Genomic DNA, 21,185 nt, shown 5'->3' with positions numbered 1-21,185 from the left:
TCAAAGCCTTTGGTTCCAATAGATATGACAAACATGTTAGATGGTGATTATTGGGACTGGAACATAAATGAACACATTCCAATAGGACTAAACCCAAAGAATTATTCCGCCCATATGTTGCACACAAAATAGAACCACCACCAAAAGAGAAAATGATAAACATTTAAAGAACATCCTTCAACGAACACCTCTACAATATGCCAAGGCTATTACTACACATCAACTGATGTTGTCATCATCAAGGGTAATGAATCCATAACCTTTTTGCCAATCGAACCACTTGACCTTTCGGGTTCTTTTCCCACTCTATGCCATATTTGTGATTCAATAATCCAATTACAAACTTTAGTAAATGTATACAAAATCGCAGATCTGGATTTGCTGAAGGTCACAGGTCCTGATTTCCTCTCATGTAAATGTAGTAGCAAATTAATGATTGATGGAAGTCACAATTCGGTATCCTGTGCTGCAAATCTGATTCTAACTTTCCTTGATCCAACCTGACTTTCTAATGCAACTTTTCAGAAGTTGATATCCAGTGCAAGAAATGGTCTGATCTGATTGTAATTTTATCCGACTGAAATCAATGTTAATTTTGCACCTCCGACTCCGCTTCCCAATCTTGAACTGTGAAAACCTGTTGAATCCTTTCCAAAACCTGCTTCTGAATCATGTGTTTCTGTAAATGGAGGTCGTGGTGAATTGGAGGCACTCTGTTGAAAATCGCTGTTGTTACTGGAGTTCGTTGCCGCTGCTGGAGTTCGCTGCTCCAAATCCGTTCCTTGATAGTTAGGGCAGACAGAATTTTGGTTCCCCAAGCATGTTAGTCTCCTCCAGAGCTTACCTTTGTTCTTCCAAACGAAATGGATTTTATATTCCTCGAATTCTGAATATGGTCTTCTTACAGCTGCTAAAACTCGGGCAATGGAGGTGCGAAATCTTTATTCTCCCAGCACACTTTGAAGGCAATACTGTTCTTCACATCACTGCAAAGGAAGGGCATTTGGAGCTGCTTAATGGTTTCTTCAAAATGTGAAAGGTTGTTGTATCTCTTCATTGGACTGATTTTATTTACATATAAGATGCGTCATAGAAAGAGCTCCATAGATAAGTCGTTACTTGCTGAAAGGGGTGTCTAACTAGTTTTGTAAGGCTGGTTTATGGATTTACAAAGCTTCAAGAATAGACCAAATTCCGACTCTACAATTATAATTTCTATGATTTTTAGTTGATTTTAGTTGTCAAGATGTAGCTGCTTTTAGTTTAAATTGTGCAAAGAATTTTGTGTCAATGGGATCATACTCCACAGTCTATCATGAGATGAAGAGAGCTAAAATGACTATGAAGTGTAATTGCGTGCTCTAATCTCAAAGCAATTCTTCTTGAATCACGAATAGTGGAAACCTCTTATTACTGATTAAACTATCAGTACATAGCATCTATTATAGACCATATTGACTGGATTCCTTGCTGGATATTATTGTAATTAATAATGTAATACCAAACTAAGAAGAAATTATTTCCTTTATTTTAAAGAAATGGTTTGCAGAAGCACATTAAGGAGATATATTTAAGATGGGTTTTTATCTTATTGATCTAGTATGTGAGGTCGTATCAGAAAATTCTAAATTATTTCCTTATAATCTAATCTTTTTGATAATTTATGGCATGGTCACATCAGAGATATCTCATCAGGATTTCTAACTCTTTTGTGGGTAAACTATCTTATGGTCACTAAGGATATTTCATTGAGATTTCTAAATATTATTTTTGGATAAATTATAGTATGGTCATAACAGAGATATTTGATCAAGATTTCAAACCCTCTTCTTCTTCTGATTAATATTAAGAGAGTGACATAAGAGTGGAGTGCATTAACAAAAGTTCTTATCTTTTATCTTAAATTTGACTATCATTTTACATATCAAAATAATTACATTTAATAATGAGCATAATATGATAGAGCACACAACGATGAAACTACTTAAGATCATAAGTAAGAGGCACCCTCCTAACAGAAGTGGAAGTTATACAAGAGGCACCAATAACACTTTTCTTGGATAAAACCTTTATATTATCTTCTTTGAAGAATGTTTGAGAGAAGACATTTCTTGCTGAGTTCCACTCTTCTTGATGAGTTTGGAGAATTAAAATCGTTGCAACATCAATTAGAAATTCACCCTCTAGTTGTAGAAGGGTTGAGAAAATACATATACTACAGCTCTATTCTTTTTTATAAGATTGCAAGAGAAGTGATGGTTTGCTCTGTTCTTTTTTATAAGATTGCAAGAGAAGCGATGGCTTGCTCTATTCTTTTTTATAAGATTGCAAGGGAAGCGATGGCTTCAGTTAGTATTTGGTCTTAAATGGAGTGTAGTGATGAAGAATATTCACCACGCCAGCTAACGATCCCACGAGTGCCGCCATTGTGACAAGAAAGCATAATACATTTAGTAACTGCAGGAAACACCACTTTAGTGTCCATTGGTTGATTTGTTTCTGAGCTATATGCATTTGTACTGGGAAAAAGACGGTGAGTGGGAAGAAGGCCAATGCTCCCAACACTCCCATGATGGCATTGAAGAAGGGAAGAATCATGGACACCACTGTTGAGAAAACCACAAAACATGTCCTCCACACCAACCTGAACAGGTTGATCTTGAACTCTCCTATGAAAGGGATGTTGATTTGGTATTCATTTTGGATGAAACAGCTCTTGGTCCATGTGTTGGAGCTCCATTCCTCAACAAATGCATAGAGAGGCTGGCAGAAAACCTGCAAGAACAACACAAATGCACCAAAGAATATGAACGAGCCTTGCTATGATGTGAAAATTGGTTGGATCAACATGAATCCTACAACTTAGCAATGAAAATCATGGCTTCATACTTGAGAATTAAATCCTTAACCAGAAGCAATCTAAGGTCTTCAGCATGTTAACCAAGTTACATTCAAAAAAAATTATATTTTTTTTATATTGAAGATCGTTTACGAACCTTGTGCTCATTTGAGCAACACCATGAGACTTACATGCTTATTCAAGCTCCTTACGAGCAACCACACTAGAAACAACAATTGGAAGACCAAGAGTCATAACTTAGAATCCACCTTTTATAATGAGACAAATACAACCAATGGAAGACCAGGAGTCACAACTTAGAATTCAACAAAGATGCCCCTCTTGGGATTTGAACCAAGGTCTCCACAACGAGAACTCATTGCTTCAATCAACTAAGCTAAACCCCTTGGACTGTTTTTAATGTTTTGAACTCCATACTCATGGAATTGGATCCTTGAACTACAAGACCAATTTGAAATCTTGAACAAGCTACCCAATTTTCATAATGGTTAAGCTTAACTTCGCATTTGTGGATAAGGATCATCTACCACAAGACCAATCTTAGGCCTTCAGCAAGGTACCCAATTTTCATTAAAGAAAAACTTTGTTATCAAACTTCTTACTTGTGGACTAAGTCACAAGGTTCAAATTTGAGTTCAAGTTTGTCGATAATAAAATTTGGATTAAGTTTGGAAAGGGTAAAAATTCGTTGAATTTCTAATTTTATGGACAAATTTCGACATATGTGTGACTTAGCTTGTGAATATGGGACCAGGACCTTAACTGGAAGACCAATCTGGGGCACTCAGCAAAGTACCCACATTTTTTAATGAAAATTGGTTATTTCAATGAGCCATATAACTTGATAATTAATATCAGTGCTCAGAAAACACGAGCACTGATTTTTGGGTGTCTTGAAGATACCTGATAAGCTCCCACCAAGTGGATTACAATACAAATGTTGGCTATGTCAACCAGCCAGAATGGATTGTAGAATCCGAATCCTGTTAAAAGGTTTCCGGGTGCATGTTCGCCAAATGCTGCATATCCTGCAAATCCCACCGACATGTAGAAAAGAGTAGTCACTGCAACACCAATTGTAGAGGCCTTCTTCATGGTTTTATTCTCTGCTGGAGGAGACTTCACTGTGTCCTGCAATAAAATACCAATACCAATTGGAGAAATGGGATATTGTTATTATGATGAATTAGTTGATATAGAATTTTTCTATATAAACATAATTTATATTAATTTCATATTGGACTCAGTTTCATTAAGTACTCTGTTCACTTTGAACTGCCAGTTCAATGCCATTCTATACATTTCGTACCATGCCTAAGAATCCACAAAGAATCATGCAAAAATGAAGAATCCTCTGCTTTTTCTTATAATACTTTTATTTATTTTTACATGGGAATGTCCCCGTGACCTAAGCTCAGCAATGACCAGCAGCCAGTGTGAGCTTAGGGCAAGACTACTTCCCCATGGGTGCAGAGCAGCCGCACGCAAGCTACTCTCACCCCAAGACTTCAAGCCTATCCGTCTACCATGTGCACTAGGGATTGTTATTGTTCTCCAAGATATCATTAGACAAACTCATACTAATGCAGACCATTTGTATGCTATTTTTAGGTTACAGGAATGACTGACCTGTATTTCAATCAATATCATTGAAAAAGAATAAGCAAATGCAATATTCCCAAGAGCTTGAAAAACATTCCATGTATCAGTCTCCGATGTGAATGCAACTCCAATTCCCACTCCTTCTAAGGTTCCATGAGAATGGCCTTTTTCTGTGGCACACATCACAGATGAAAATCAGTCTTATCATTTGCAGAATGTAGGAAATCGTATAGAAAACTATTGTATGTGGATATTTCTGAAGAACAAACTAAAGCAGCATTGATGTTATGTAAAAAGGATAAACTAACTACTACATTTTTTGAAGAAAAGAGAAAAGATAATCCACCAAATTGATATGGTTTGATTCAGATTCATATTTAGCTTTAAGAATATGAGAACTAGATATGATCTTGAAGTCACCTACCTGTGGCCATGCCAATTCCAAGACCCAATCCAATGAATGAATAAGAAAGGGACATTATGGCTGCAACAATGGATAACCACCAAAGTTTGCTGAAATTTGGAATTTGTGAAAGCACCACTTGTGTTGCTCCAAAAATTGCCATGTACAAATTATTTGAAACATTGCAAGGAGAGTTTCTTCCTTTCTCATGAAAGCAGTCTGATCGCCCAATAGCCCTGCCAAATTATGATTCATCAAACAAAAATTGAGATGACTTCAAGAGTTAGAATTCAGAGACCTGAACTTGTCTGTATTCAATCTAGAATAAATCTTCAGTAGAAGATAGTTGTAGAGGTGAGGATATTTACTTACACCATGCTGATAGAAGCAGTGATAGTGTATCCAATAGCTGTTCCCACAAGATTCATGTACTGTACAAAGCCGCATAAAAATACCTTTCTTCCACCTAAGCAAAACCCTTATTAGGACAAATCTATCCAAGATTCTTATCCTACCTAGTCTACCATTTTAAAATATATTTGTCACTGAATGTCCTCATTTTAATTAGTTGACAAAAAACACAAATATGTTTTTGTTACAAGCTAGGGTTGCTGTTGCACCAAAAGATCGACCTGTAAATGTCCAATACAACCACTAGATTTATAGAACACAAGAAGCGGTTAAGCCATGTCATGAATCCCAAAGGAGAAAGCTGGCAGTTAGTCCAACAGTCACACCCCCCCCGCCTGGCAGCATTACCAGAGGAGATTCAAATTTATGAACAAGATCTGATACCACTTGTTAACTGCTAGCATTTCCGTTGCACCAAAATATCGACCTACCAATGCAAATACAACCACTAGACTTATAGAACACAGGTGGTGGTTAAGCCATGTCATGAATTCCGAAGGGGAATGTTGGCAGTTAGTCCAACAATTTTGGAATACAACGCTAAAAACTACAATGACAATTAAAGGACTTCAAACTAATGAATAAAGGCACATTCCAGGGTCCATTGTTGGCTTTGGCTTGATGAAGATTGACTGCTTCTGAAATGTTATACATGCATAAATGTTTTTGTTATGGTAAAACAATCCTGCCATTTCAAGAACAAAGTGTACTACATTATATACAGTGGGTTGTTAGGATTTCAGTGGAACAGTATACAAAATTATGAACCTGTCATAAAGACCAAACTAGTTTCTTGTGTCAAAAAAAAAAAACTGAATTCTGATCTCCTATAAAAATGTTCAAAAACCTATCTGTTAATATCTAACAAATATAAATTGATATCTCAAACAAGTAACTGAAAAATTTATCCCTTTGTACTCTGAGATTCTTTAACGACTCTCCAAATTGAAGAAACATTTTACTCTTAAAAGTGTTCTATTATTCTTAATGGCCACCCCAACCGAAAACTTAAATTGAAGATAAGAAAGTGGATATAACAAACCAAGAATGGCTCTGACTGCATCCATATAAGTGTAATTCCTGGCTCCAGTTGTAGGATCAGGTGAACGGTAACAATCCGCAAGCAAGATCGATGTGTAAAATGTAACAGTGGAGAATGCTAACAGAAAAAGGGGCCCTGCAATCCACCCCAGCTGAGCCATACTCCATGCCAACGACAGAACTCCAGATCCAATTACGGCCGTTATCACATGACATGATGCAGTCCAAACATTACCTGAAAATTTAACAATTAATGGCCAACACCAATATCAAAAGGATATATTGACATTGAAGATACACCCATTTCAAAATGGCACGGGCTATCCTCCCTACAAATTGCACCCAAATGTGAAAATATTAAACTTTTTTTTTTCCCTCAGATCTGCAACCAAAGCAGCGATTTTTAGCAGATCTCTTGTTGTTTTCTACTATTAACCATTGAAATCAAGAAGGATTCATACTGAAATTTTCGTAAAAATCCACCTGTGTTTTCTTAATTTTCAAAGAAAGTCAAAAGTACAATTTGTTGGGAGGATAGGTACGTCCTTTCAAAATAAGCGAGTATATACACATTGAATATATTAAAAACTTAAGGAAATGGGAATTTCCATAGTTAAACACTTATCACAGTTTTAAAATTGATGTAGTATATTCTAGATAAACATCATTTTCCAATCAATTTGATCTCTGCACATTGCAAACACTATCAGAGCTCTCTACAAGGGGGTATGTGCACATGTCAGCATGTATCAAGGCTTGAACTAACTGGTATTATATGGATTGATATATATCTAGGTCTACACACTCTGAATATATGCCGAAAACCTTTAATGATGATAGGGTAGGAGCACATTGAACACATACCATAAATTGTACATAGGGCATATATAGGCACTGAATACACATCAAATTGAAATCACTGAATACAATCTTTGAGACATTAGTTTTTGAAGTAAATATAGATTCAATATTTCTTTTGTAGATGGTACCTGTTCGCTGAGGGTGGCCATCATCATCAACAGGGGTAAACACCTCATCGAGTTGGCTTTCAATTTCCTTCCCATCATATAATTTCTTGAGTCCACCTTCTCCCACAGAAGCAATGTCCATCTTTTAACGCCGATTTTCCTTGGCTTTGATAAATGTGATGAAATATATATATCCAAGTTCTATGTTGGTCACAAGAGATTTATCAAGCATTCCATTCAGCAAAAGCTTTAAGAATCAAAAGCAGCAAGCCTTTTCTCTGCTTAAATGCTAACTGCCTTGCTCGGTAGATCACATTTTCCTTGAGATTTTATCACTGTCATTCTTTCTCTATTACAAGCTACTGAAATTGTATATCATTCCTTTTTTCTTCAAGCATGTAAAACATACATGCTATTTATATGCATGAAGAGCTGCAACAAAAGAAGAAGGATATAAAATATTAGAAACTATTGATGACAATTCACCCAAAACATTACCCAAATCGATGAACTGCTCAATTTCCTCGACCAATTTAAGAAAATAATTCAAGGGCTGAAATTATGCAAGTTGAAACATTAAAAAAAATCATAAAGGAAATACCATAACCTAACTGTTGTCTCTCATAACCTAGTAGCATTTTACAGTAGTAATTCCAAAGCACACTGAGTCTTCAGAGATTGAATGTGATCCTATGAACACTTGAACTCACTAGCCCGGGAAAAAAGGTCATGCATTCAATTGAAATTGTGCATAAAAAATCACCAAAATAAATGACATACCTAAACTGATTTCTTTCTCCTTACTCCGCATTCATAACCCAAAACAATCAAAAACTCCATCCACTCCTATGGGCTCTTGAGAACCAATCCATTAAGAAAAGCTTGCATTTAAACACTTTCAATTTCTGCATGCTAAAACACAAAGATTCATTAATAGAGATACCACTAACCTAACTGGTTTTCCTTCATTCACATCAATCCACACCAATCAACTCTACTCATCCAATCATATGAATTCGTGATTCTACTTATATTAAAACACACTTCTTTCACTTAAAAAACCCATAAAAATCCCACCAACTTCAGTACCCATTTCCTTCCTTCACACTTTGATCCACAATATCCACCTTGACAAGGAACAACAAAGCCCAAGGATACATATATAAGAGCAATAGAATCAGGACTATGCATATAATAATATTTGTCAACTCTGACCTTTCCAACTAATTGTGAACATGCACATTATTAGGTGATCACAGGGTTATGGGCACTGAGGTCGCTATCAAGAGTTGTGTTTCCCTAGATTTCCAAACTTCGAAAAATTCATTAAATGTCTTCCTTTTTAACTTAGATTGTATCTTTGCAAAAGACATTGAATGTGTAAGTATTTAGCTGCATGAGATTTTGTATCTACTGTAAAAAAAAGCATAGAAGAAAGAATCTAAAAAGAAAAGCGTAGAGCGTCATTAATAATTGGTCTGTGCATGGAAGGTGGTGTTCTTTAATAACTCACATTAAGACGCCCATTCAAGATTCGGTGAGAGACTATGATCAAATCCTTCTATGAATCTTCTCTACTATAGAGTATAGATAAATGCAGATCAAATGCATAGATTGGATTTTCATGTGGATAGGATCAAATGCTTACAAGGTTAGTTTCATGAGTTTTCAGTTGAAAAAACATATATTGAAGCCCATACATAAATTTCGGCACTGTAAACAGGAACTTTATAAGCCACCAAACGCCTTTCTAAAACCTCAAGTATAATGTAGATAAATATTGCGGATAAGTATAGAAAATTAGAAAGAAATATCTGTTATGGTCTAAATGAAAGTCTCAGTTGTTGGATAATTGATTGTCTACATAATTTGAAAAAATGATTGGGGAAAAATCAACCAAGAGTACAAGAATTATTTTTTTGAACATCGAGATTTTAAATGGGAAAAAGCAGGGAAAAATCATATTGAAAAGTACATTAAAATTGTTGAAAGGAGAAGGAATTTTATTTTCTATAAAATTGAAATATATATATATACTTTCCAAATATGATAGAGATTAGCTAGTGGCTTGGAATAGTTATAGGAGAATTAATTTTATTTTCTATAAAATTGAAATATATATATATACTTTCCAAATATGATAGAGATTAGCTAGTGGCTTGGAATAGTTATAGGAGAATTAGTATGTAAGCTAAAAAGTTGAATGAAGAATTGTAGTGATCTGTAAGTTTTGCTGGTAAATGATTAATTGTTTTCTATATGAAGTTGATAAAGTTATTACTAAGTTAACAATAAAATATTTAATTGACTGACATGTAAGTAAACTTATGTTATATGATGTGAGTGGATGGTAAAATGTTGCTAATAACATTACATTTTAAATGATTAATTAATATTAAAAATTAGTCAAACTGAATATACTAAAACAACCGTAATAAATATGTTAACATCTAACATGAATAAAAGAAAAAATATATTTTAAAATATTTGTCTTTTAAATAAAGATTTGACCAATAGATAAAAGAAAATCATTTCTAATAACAAGAAGCAGCATATGAATATAAATTATATATTTTTCAATATTTAAAATACAAAAAAAATCATTTAAAATAACTTAAAAATTAAGTTATTTATTTATTATTAAATGTACATAAAAAATAAATTACTATTAAATGTACATACAAAACTAAAATATATGCCAATATATTGATAGTACATATCTAAAAACAAATTATAAAATAAATGAAGTATGAACATAAAATTAAATTATAGCATCATACTATTACTTTAGATGAAATTTTCACCAAAATAAAATAAATGTAATATTTTTGTATCTTCTTAAGTGAAAACTTCTTCTGTAAGTAAAAAGGAGTTCAATCTCCCCCAACTCACATGGTTTTGGAGGATGTCTCGTGGTAGCATTATTTGTCACCTTAAAAAATTTACTATGTGGGTGATTTTAAACATGATTTTTTATTAATATAAATGTAAAACAATGTTGAAAATTTCAATAATTGGTTTTTTTTTAAATTAATTTTTTGTGTGTGGATTTAGAGTAATAAATAAATTAGATAATTACTAGCACTTGCATTTAAGGAGGTTCAAGAGATAAGTCAACAAGAAATATCTACCATTGTAAAAGAATTGAACACATTGATCCAATGCATAAGCATTTCTCACGACAAAGAATGTTGATAATTTGTAGGTATTGCAATTATGAAGCCTATAGTAAACATGGATGTAAAATGTCCAAACATCAAACATGGTGCACAAATAATATGATATAATTGATTGTTTTTAAACAAGCAATAGTAAGAGGGTGTTGGCACGTGGTACAATCAAGCACACTAGAAGCACATTAACAATAAATTAATGACATTTAGAGTCTAGAAGTTCATTTTCACCATCACAGGCCTACCTCTATCGAAACCAAGTTTTTAAAATGTATTGATGTACCACATATTAAAAAAAATGATCGTTAAAAGAACCAAAATTAAAGTATTGAAGTCAAGTTGATAAAAGTTTTTAAATCCCGCAAAGCAAGAGTCTAAAGTTAAACCTAAACCAATATTATCAAAACAAAAACTAAACGTAAAACAACGCAAAGGGCTAGCAAGCTAGTTATGGATACATGGACAACAACATTGATTCTCACAACCCAGTCTCTTAGACAACAAAACATCTACCCATTCTTCATTAAGGAACTTGAACAACTCCTTAGCATCATCCTCTTGCAAGATGTCACCCTCGGAGACTTTACCCTATAGCACATAGAGGATAGTAGCAGAGGCATGTATAATCTTTAAGGCAAACTAATGAAGGGTACTCCCCTCAATAACACAAACACATAAAAGAAATAGAGAAATAATAGCAAGTTGCAAGAATGTAAAGTTGGTTTCTTATTATCTCCTCAAGTAATTTCAAAAATAAAACATGCAAAGCCACATGGTTGTTTTGCTTACAATATTCTCTAAGCTAGAGCCACTGTCAACAACCCAAAATTGTCCTTGACAACCCTATGAGCCTTCTTTATATAGAAAATTTTCCTTTGCCCAAAAAGGTTCTAGAAAATTATCCATAGCCCCTAAGGCCTACCAACCCTAAATTATTATTATTATTATTCATATTTTATTACATTAGAGTTGGCCCAAATAATTTTATTTTTTATAATTTTAGGTAGCAAAACTTCTAGAGACCATAACTCATCAATCATTGCTCTGATTGACTATTGTTATCCCTTTTTAGAAACAATGCAACTTGATCTACAACATTTGACAAGCACAGGGACAAGTCACCTGAGGTTTGACACTTTTTTGAAGCCTTTAAGGCCTTCAAATTTGAATTAAAATTTTTTGTATCAAAAAATCTCAATACCTTCACAAATACACTTGATATTGCAATGAAACTCTACTAGCAAGTTGATATATCTAAAATGAACCTCCATGTATGAAATCGGAGCATTTTGAATTCAAATTATGAAATCGAAGCATTTTGAATTCAAATTCTCAAATTACTGAAAAAAGTAAGCTTCTAGAAATAACAACTCTACACTAAAACAACCCTTATTGAAAAAGACAAAACATAATTTATATTTTTGGGTGATGCAAGTCCTTACACCCAAGATGCTCATGTATCCCAAACTTGTTGGCATTGTTTAAACAGTTGCTCAGGGTGACCATCTCCTCTTTCAGTTTCTTACCAAACATGTTGAGATTGCCAATTTGGTACTTAAGGGTACCAACTAGGCCACTACCCACTTTCCCTTTGTCCAAAATTTTGACAACAACATTGATTAGTTTAAGTAGTGGGGACTTAGGAGGGGTAGGATTGAAAGTGTTTTGCAGGAGCCATTGGGGGGGAGGAGGGATTGGCCATAGGGATTGGGGAAGGATCTCTCATAGGATTGGAGGTCTCTCTACTAGAAGATTATTTCAACTCCCTCTCAGTGGCATTCGTACCTTTAGTGTCAATTGACAAATCATCTTTCTTAGCAAGGTCATGGATGGCTTTCTTACCCCTTCTTAATTGGCCAACCTACTAGAGCATCAGGTTTGGTGTTGAATGGTGTCCTCATCATTATCCTCAATGTTGAGGGTACTTTTGTGGGGAATTTTACCATGGCAATTCATGGTAAGGGCTTTCATGGCCTCTCTACGCTTTTGTTCCAGGGGATAAAATGATTTAGTGGTAGAACATTTACAATTTATTAGAAAGAATTTTACAAAATTTTAACTTGAATTAGAAACATTCAACCAAATTCAATATATACACTTGAAACAAAGAGGAGGCATGCAATTAAATATGCAACCATGGTTTATGGACAAGGACTAGACAATTTTAAAATCATGTGTTCCCTCTAATTGATCTTCACACATGAGGGTTAATTTTATTCCTCGAAGTTTGGAGATTATAGATAGAGTGGCACTAGTTGATTTGTTGTCTCTATTTATGTTTCGTAAAGAAATAGAATTCATCTAGATCAAATTTCTCTTCTAATTATCCAATATTGTAGTAAATAAAATGGTGAGCCCCATAGAATATAGGGCTTTAGTGGTTGGATAGGGGCCAGGTGAGTATGACTGTGACTATGCAATCAATTGTCATGTGAACGTAATGGTCTTCAAAATTGTGGAAAACCATTAATAAAGTTATTCATGTTTGATTGAAAAAATTGCCAAAACAACAACACGTGAAAAAAACTAACTACAAATACTTGAGAAAATCTTGAGCTAATCTTGAGGTTGTTAACATGTGTTTGATCTACTTCTAAAAGTGATGTTGAATACTCAAGCTCTTGTTTATCCCTACTATATTTTAGGAAAGACTTCTATTTGTAAAAATGGGAAGATTTATGTTTTAAAAATAATAATTTATAATGTGTAAATATACATAATCAATAGAATTGAATATTTAAAAGTACAAATGTGTTTTTACATAGTGTATATGAATCTTGTTATTTTTAAAGAGAAGAAAAAATATGATTGATGTATATTTATGTGAATCTCGTATTATTCTCTTAAACAAAAAAAACACCATTTTAAATTTCTTATTCAATAATATAATTGATTCTAACATATTTTATTAATATTTTTCATTTTCAAAAAATAGATCAATAAAAGAAAATAATATTAAAACATGTTCTTATAAAAAGAAGATAATAAAATATAGATTCACAATCATCTTCTTAGTAATAATATTTAAATATATATTTTTCCATTTTTTAAACAATACAAAATCATCACAATATTATGTCACAACCCACTTTATCCGATGCCAAACAAATCAAAATTTCTTTGATACGTGGATTCATTTCCTTGACATGTGGAATTTTGTATATATATATATATATATATATATATATATATATATATATATATATATATATATATATATATATATATATATATATATTAATGACAATACAACTAGAACACTTATCGCATTTGATATTAACTATTTAGTTGGGTATTGGAGAAATAATTGCCATTGCGGGGTCTTGGGGATTTTGGGTTAGTTAGCAATAAGAGGGAAATTATGAAGATCTTGAGGATATCCTTGGGAGGATATACAATGCAAACAAAAAATTTTGGGGAGGCAGCATTCATGATTCTGTGGAAATCATTAAGCTGGAAGTGATAAACCCAGGTGTTATTCCTTCAAATTCATCAAGCAATTCCTGCATGAACTTGTGAGTGCAATGGTTCATTATGGAGCTTCAGGTGGAGAGAGCTTTGACTTGAAGAGCTCAGTTGGGTGAGTAAAAGGCATCACCTCATCTTCACCAGAAGAGAAGAATGCCAAGAGGAAGAGGAGCAGCAACAACTTCATCGAAGTTGAAGTAAATGGTAAAATTAATACTAATTACATATATTGTAAAGCTTATGCCATGATGATTGCATTTGGTTGATTGTTTGCTATATCCTAGAATCCAATCGGCGTACTCAGATCAATTTAAGTGCATATATTTATTATTGTGGGGTTTTTGACTGTGGGGGTGTATTACCATGTTCGCCTAATCAAAAATTTGTGAGTGCTCGTACTTATCAGGATGAAATGGTTAAATAATAATGAGGTGAGTGTTTGATTTTAAATACCTCCTAATTTGATGCTTACAAAACCTTCATGCTATCGAATAATGAAATTGATTTTGTCATCTTAAAACCCATGGAAGAAAACCTAATCTCGAGACATAAATGAAATAGTTTGGTTGGCCTTGTTGGAAGTGGCTAATGAGCACCTCACATCCTTTTCACCATGTATAAATTGTTTGACATCATGGAGTCATATTGGTGTATTTCAGCAACGAGCTACCAACCATCCTCATGATTAAAAGTTCTATGTTTTTTTCCATTTGAAGTAAATTTATTCTTACTGTTTGAATTTGACTTATGTCTCCCAGGAAACCAATCATTAATACTTGGCTTGGAGCTAATATTTATCAGATTGAATCCACTAAAACCTTAAGCATATAAGATTAAGACCTAAAAACTATTTATTCTAATAGTCTAGAAACTAAAAAAATATTAACTTGAATCAAACTTCATCAAAGTGAACAAATGTTTACATTATTGGGTTCAATGCTAGCAATATGTTTCAGCAGATTGTTGTCATATTTTTTGTTTCATAGAATGGTTGTAGTCTTTGGCATAGATTTCTATAGTCTTTATGGCATTGTAGGCAAACTTGGACTCCGCAAGGGTGAAGAGTTCAGATCAAGATAGAGCTAGCAAACTCAGTGAATTGGGCACAAGAGTCAATCAAATAAAATTATATTGAATACTTTGAATTTGAATTTAACTTGACCAATGAGTTTTGTGAGTAAATCTTAGACAACGTCCCTCTTCCTATAATGTGTGAGAACTTAGTTGTTGTTTGGGTGTTGTTATAAAGAAGTATGACTAGGCCTATTATATGGGTTGAATTATATATATATATATATATATATATATATATATATATATATATGAGAGATTAAATAAGCTTCAATGTATCAATTATAAACTAAAATGCTTCAACTTACCTAAGATAGGTTTTGTTGTTGAAACTTACTCAAAACATTGACATCTAGAGTTTTGATCATTCTATCATTAGAAAAGGGCATATTATTACATTGTGGATAGTAATTCCATTCTAAGTTTGGGGCTTCAAAGTTGATAATGTTTCATTTCTTTGTTGTGTAATCTTGATGATGCATAAAGTTTTTTTTGTGAGAACATTTTATAGGAATTGTGTTAAGTTTTGAAAACATCTCTTGGATTAAAAAGTGACATTGCTTCTTTAGATTATAATTGAGAAAAGTGTATTCATAAGTAAAGCTGAGATGTGCTTTATTAGCAATATTTTACTGTGTTATAACATTCCATAATGAGTGTGTCATTGTGCATTGAATACAAACAATTGTTCAAATAGCTACTGGTAATGATGATCATATGAACTCTTGAGATTAAGAAATTTAGAATGTATGAGTAGTTGTTATCATGTCTATGGATTCATAGTTCATGATGGGAATATGTCCATTTGAAAGTCATTACTATGATGTTCTGCCCAGTTCTCGGATAATATCTATTTCATGTGGTTTGATTGTAGAATTTTTGTTATTATTTCAGATTGTTGTGTACTTATGTATTGGTAGTACAATAGAAGTTATTAAACTAGGGAAATTATTTCACAATCTCAATGGTATGAGTGATGTCTTTTTGTAAGGAAGTTGTTACTTAATACTAATTGGTATTGCTTATGGATATCCGTGTAAATAGAGTACTCTTTTCAAAGATATCAAATGTGTTTTAAATCTTGTATGACTAATCGAAGAATGAACACCATGTTTAATGGCATAGACTGAGTTTAAGCATTAAGGCTTTGTGCTTCTTAGCAATCATGTTTTAATTGTATGCCTATACATTGGTAGTGCATAGTGGAAACTTGAATGTGACAGAAAGAGATCTGTAGGTTTTTTTTGAGTAATGTTGATGATTTAGTGAATGGCTATAGAGAATAATTGTGTTTAGTCACATAGTTCCATTACTTTTCTTGGTTTTACCTGTTTAGTCTTCCTCAATGTTGGACTGGGTATCTTTCATGTCAGGAAAGAATTTGGGGAAGCTTAATAGCTTCGTGGTAGGGTGATAAATCACTCCTACAATATTCTCACCCTTGTGTTCTTAGACAGGTTCTGGAGCTTCTATTGAAATGGTCAACATAATCGGTACACCATGGTATTCTAGTACTGAAATTATAGTTTCTTTTATATTTGAGCATATATGTATATGTATCATTTGTGTTAAAGTTAATGATAGTTAATCAACTATTGTTGACTAATCAATATTCCTTAACTTTGACTCGCTTTGAATTTTCCACATTTTATGGAGATTGTTGACGTGGCATTGGTTTTGTAGGGGCAGTCCTTACATATTCTCTGGAGTTTAAGAAAACTTTTTAAATCAAATTTCTTAATTAGTATTTATCTTCATTTTTAATAAATTTTATTTTATCTTCTTTGGAACATTAAAAATGATTTGCAAAATATCATAATAAAAGAAGATAGTATTGAAAAATATTTTATCAAGAGAATATTCTTCTTATAATAATACTAATATTTTAATATACATTTTTTTTAGTTTTTTAAAGAATTCAAAACTATTATAATTATTTATTGTATAGAGTTGACTAATGGATAGCTTGGAAATGAAGAGATTTGACAGTTTGGGAAATTTTGATTTGTAGTGTTATAACATGAGACAAGTTTTTAATGTCGACTAATTTTTTTAATAAATTTATTATTATTATTTTTAATTTTGTACTGAAGAAGATAACGATAGACAACTTAGGATTAGGCATATTTGATAATTGTTTACTTATACTAAAATTTAAGCTATTTGAAAATCTTCAAATAAAAAAATAATTAACATTAAGTTATTAATATAAAATAATTTTCAAGCATGTTCCAAATGTGAACATTCTTTTAGTCGGTATAGTAACATTGTATCATTGCACAAAGTTTGTGTTGGAGTATTTTTTATCATTAATTAGAGTTGATGTTATTTTTTTTGTTGTACAACTTAGAAGGAAATGTTATTATATAATAAGAATGAGATTCTCTTTTGCAATCTTATTGTTTAACAAATTATCATTTGTGAATCTAATATTTATTTTGCATACATGTTAATTTAGTAAACATTAATCTAATATCAATTCATTTTTCATAGTCATTAGAATTGAATTTTGAAATTATACTATGTTGACGTGATATTTTTTGTTATTATCCAATATAAAGCCAATTATATTTATTGTTAGGTTTATGAAATAACCCTAAATGCCAAAGTAATAGTTTGTATATGTTTGAATTAAATACACATAATATTTGTCATTCTGCAATAAAACCTTTGTGAAGAATTGTATGACAATGGGTTGTTGTATCCAATGTTTAAAGAATGTAGCTATAAAGAGTAGCTTTTTTACAATTACATGATCTCTTTTTTTGTCCATATTTGTGTTACCCCAAGGCTTCGATGGATAAATATGGGGTGTGAAAGTGTGGGGTTCAAGTATGGGAAGAAAGAACTACCTATGTCCATGAAAAACAAGAAAGGTCAATAATCCTCAGTGGAGAATGAAAAGGTAAATGGTTGTGCAAAGCAGGTGAGAAGTGTGGTGGTAACTATAGTACATAACAATTAACAAGCTCAGTGTGTAAGATTAGTAATGAAATTGTCAAGCTACGAATTCATAGATCAAGAGATAGAGTGCATATGTAGTTCAACTAGAGGAATTAAATTTGGCATTCATTCTAGTGTGTGCAAGTGAATTAATATTTCCTTTTTTGAGAGGGTGTGGGTTAAAATCCATTGTCATATTAAGCTACATAGTTTGGTCATTCCTAATATCAAATTGAATAGTGCCTTGTTTCTAGACAACCATCCATAGGCCCGAGGATGATTTTGTGATAGGGAGATATTTCAACTCGAATCACTTAGAATCCTTCATATGCCTCTCTTCTAGATTTCTAGTGTTCCTTAAATCCAAATCTAGACCCTTGGATAACTTTTTCAATCTCAAACTCTTCACAAGATCTCTCTACCAAGAAATAACTCATTTTTCCTTAGAGAACTTGCTAGGTAAGTTATCTCAAAGATCTCCTAAGGCCATGCCAAACACTATGCAGTGATTTAGGGCTTCTATTCTTTCCACTCCACTCTCATTTCTTGGTAAGTTTCTTACTCTTGCTTCACTTTCCTTACTAATTCCAAGAAACCCTATATTTAAGGGCTAGTAGACTTTTAGGCCTAATTAGGCCTCCAAACTTGGTTTTCTACAAATAGTTCAAAAACATAACAAAGAATCCCCAAAAATAATCTTTGAGTTAAATTCTCTAAATAATATTTAGGGTTTGGAATTCCCAAAGTGTCTTTACACCTCCTCTCTCAATTTAAGCGTAATATACAAGGGTTTGAACTAATTGTTGATCTCAAGGGTAAATATTGCAACAATGGATTCAACACTTCTTGTCACTCATTCTATGGCTTACTAAGGCTTCAATCTATCCTACTATGACAAATTTTTACTTATGTCAATCAATCCATGCACGCAAACATCCATTGTCAATGTCTTGCACCCTGTCGAGCTACAATAGGGCTCACCTAGGGAAAGACATTAGAAATAGAAAACCTTCTTTTCCAAACTCCAAATTGTTATAGTTCATTGTACATTGATTTAAATTCCATGTCTTAAATGGTCATGAAGAATTCACGATGGAAATTCAAGGAATGTCATTTTATTTGCACAAACCCTAGGACTAGTAGTGAACATGCCAATGGGTTGGATTTTTATTTAACTATTCAAAAATTCATACAAACTCCTATAAATAAAAAATTTTTAAAAATGAAAAAAGAAATCAAGAAAAAATAGTCCTCTAACTATTTACAAAAATAAAATGGAAGATGCGATCCATAAAATGTAAGTTTCTTGTGTTGCAAATCATACTGTGACAAAATTTAATGGAATTATAATTTGTTTTCTATTGGATTCCACCAAAAAAAATACCAAACTATACACAATGCTTGGGATCACCTTATATACCTCTACATGATGTGTTCCAACTGATAGAACTAGCGCACAACTAACTTTGAGTGATTTTCAAAATCTTGCTCAAATCTTGTCATAACAACTTTGCAACTCTTATAACTTTTTCCCTTATCAATGCACTATCACCTCCAACTAATGCAGAATGACTTCTCAATCATTATTAATCATGTATAACTTCATTTCCACCCCTTACAAGCATTGTGGGTTCAATTGACTCATTGTGCCCAAATTGGCCAACCTTGGTAATTTCTTATCACCTATTGGCAACTCTTGCCCAAACACCCACTTTGACACACAAACAACTATAACACACCCCTTAGACCCTCTTGGAGTCCTTATTACATCATTAACTTGGATAGGGTCTTTAAAAGTAAAAATTTCATTAGGTTCTCAGCCCAAACCCTAGGTGCTACTGCACTATTCTCCCCCTATACAAAAGAAGTTAAGTCACACTTGGTGACAATAGTTCGATATTAATTCTTAGATTATTGAACTCACTCTCTATAACCCAAGTAGCGAATGATTATAGAAGATGTCTCCATTTGATGAGATTCTCCATATACACACCATTTGCCTTGTCTTCTTCTTGACTCTTGAATCTAGAACTTTCTTAGCATGTGTCTTACTCTTTGATGGAAAGGAAACATCAGAGATGACCTTCTCAATTTTTTTAACCTACTCATTCTCTTTTACAATGGGACCTTTGTATTTCACCAAATATTTCACATCAAATATAGGAGATATAGCTAGACTTATAAGTAGGTTAATCTTGTAGGCGTTCATGCCATATTTAGCCAATATCTTGTAGGGCCCAATTCTTCTCATTTGTAGCTTGGTTGGAATACCTTTCTAAATTTTTTCCTTGTTTATGTGGACCATGACTAAGTCCCCAACTTTAAACTGTGCCTCTTTCTTTTTCTCATCAATTTTTGGTATGATTCTTTCAGTATCTTCAATGAGTGACTTCTTTACTTGATCATGCACCTCCTTCATGGATTGGGAAAAGTCTTCAATGTGTCCACTTATACCTTCCATACTTCCAAGTTCTCTAAGCTTAGACACACCCCTTGGATGAAGGCCATAGAAAATTTTAAAAGGACTCTTACCAGTAGTTCCATTCACATTGTCATTGAAGGATTTGAGCAAATATGCAAATCAAATCCATGAAGCCCTCGAATACTTGAATGTAGAAAATCTGTCACGGAGAATAAAAAGACAAGAAGAGGCAAGGGTTTGCTTTGAAAATATGGAAATTATATTCTCAAATGAAGAAAAGATCATGAATTACAAAGAGATCAATCCTTATAAAAGGAGATTGAAATCTAAAAAGGGTAACCTAATAAGTTACAAAGGGTAATTTAAAAGGTAAAAGCTATTTAATAATTACTAATTAATTATTAAATAGAGAAAGAAAAAAATGCATAAAGCAAAATCTTAAGAAGGGAGAAAAGGTAATTTAATTAATGATATTAAATTAACCTTTTTCTCTAACACCCCCCCTTAAGATGAGCAACAATGTAGTTATAAACAATGTAGAAAGAGCAAGGAAACTACAATGCAATGTTAAAAGAAAACTTGGGTCCCAAAAATAAGGCCTCATGAGGTAGCCAATCACAACAAAATCTCTATGAAACAAAGAAATAGAGAAAACCCAGTGGGAAAAACTCTACTCCAAAAAGAGATAGCTGAAACCCTAGTGAAGGACTACAAAAGCCTCCAACTAGAGGAATTGATCCAAAAGATAGGAACAAGAGGAATCATGAAGAAAACCACTGAAGCATGTAGAAGATGAAAACTCTATCAAAAGAAAACTGTTGAT

At 32.8% G+C, this 21,185-nt stretch overlaps 1 protein-coding gene and 1 long non-coding RNA gene across 2 annotated transcripts; one reads left to right on the top strand and one right to left on the bottom strand.

Moving 5' to 3' along the window:
* The first annotated feature begins 209 nt into the window (after positions 1–209).
* LOC149540217 (uncharacterized) lies at positions 210–1,539 on the top strand. Its single transcript, XR_016355987.1, has 2 exons — positions 210–822; positions 908–1,539. It is a non-coding gene; the product is annotated as an uncharacterized LOC149540217 (long non-coding RNA).
* A 512-nt stretch (positions 1,540–2,051) lies between these two features.
* Positions 2,052–7,693, bottom strand: LOC149540216 (amino acid permease 4-like). The gene is made up of 7 exons (XM_089799505.1): positions 7,307–7,693; positions 6,319–6,552; positions 5,238–5,331; positions 4,887–5,101; positions 4,490–4,632; positions 3,764–3,991; positions 2,052–2,775 (listed from the first exon to the last, which is right to left on the bottom strand). The coding sequence occupies exons 1-7, from the start codon at positions 7,425–7,427 to the stop codon at positions 2,350–2,352; spliced, it is 1,461 nt and encodes a 486-aa protein (XP_089655631.1). The 5' UTR covers positions 7,428–7,693; the 3' UTR covers positions 2,052–2,349.
* Between the last annotated feature and the right edge of the window lie 13,492 nt (positions 7,694–21,185).

Source organism: Cupressus sempervirens, chromosome 9 (genome assembly GCF_028749045.1).
Source record: "Cupressus sempervirens isolate cs-2001-9-10 chromosome 9, ASM2874904v1, whole genome shotgun sequence".
Classification (NCBI taxonomy): domain Eukaryota; kingdom Viridiplantae; phylum Streptophyta; class Pinopsida; order Cupressales; family Cupressaceae; genus Cupressus; species Cupressus sempervirens.
Note: the sequence above shows the minus strand (reverse complement) of the source record. Positions and strands in the feature narration are given on the sequence as shown.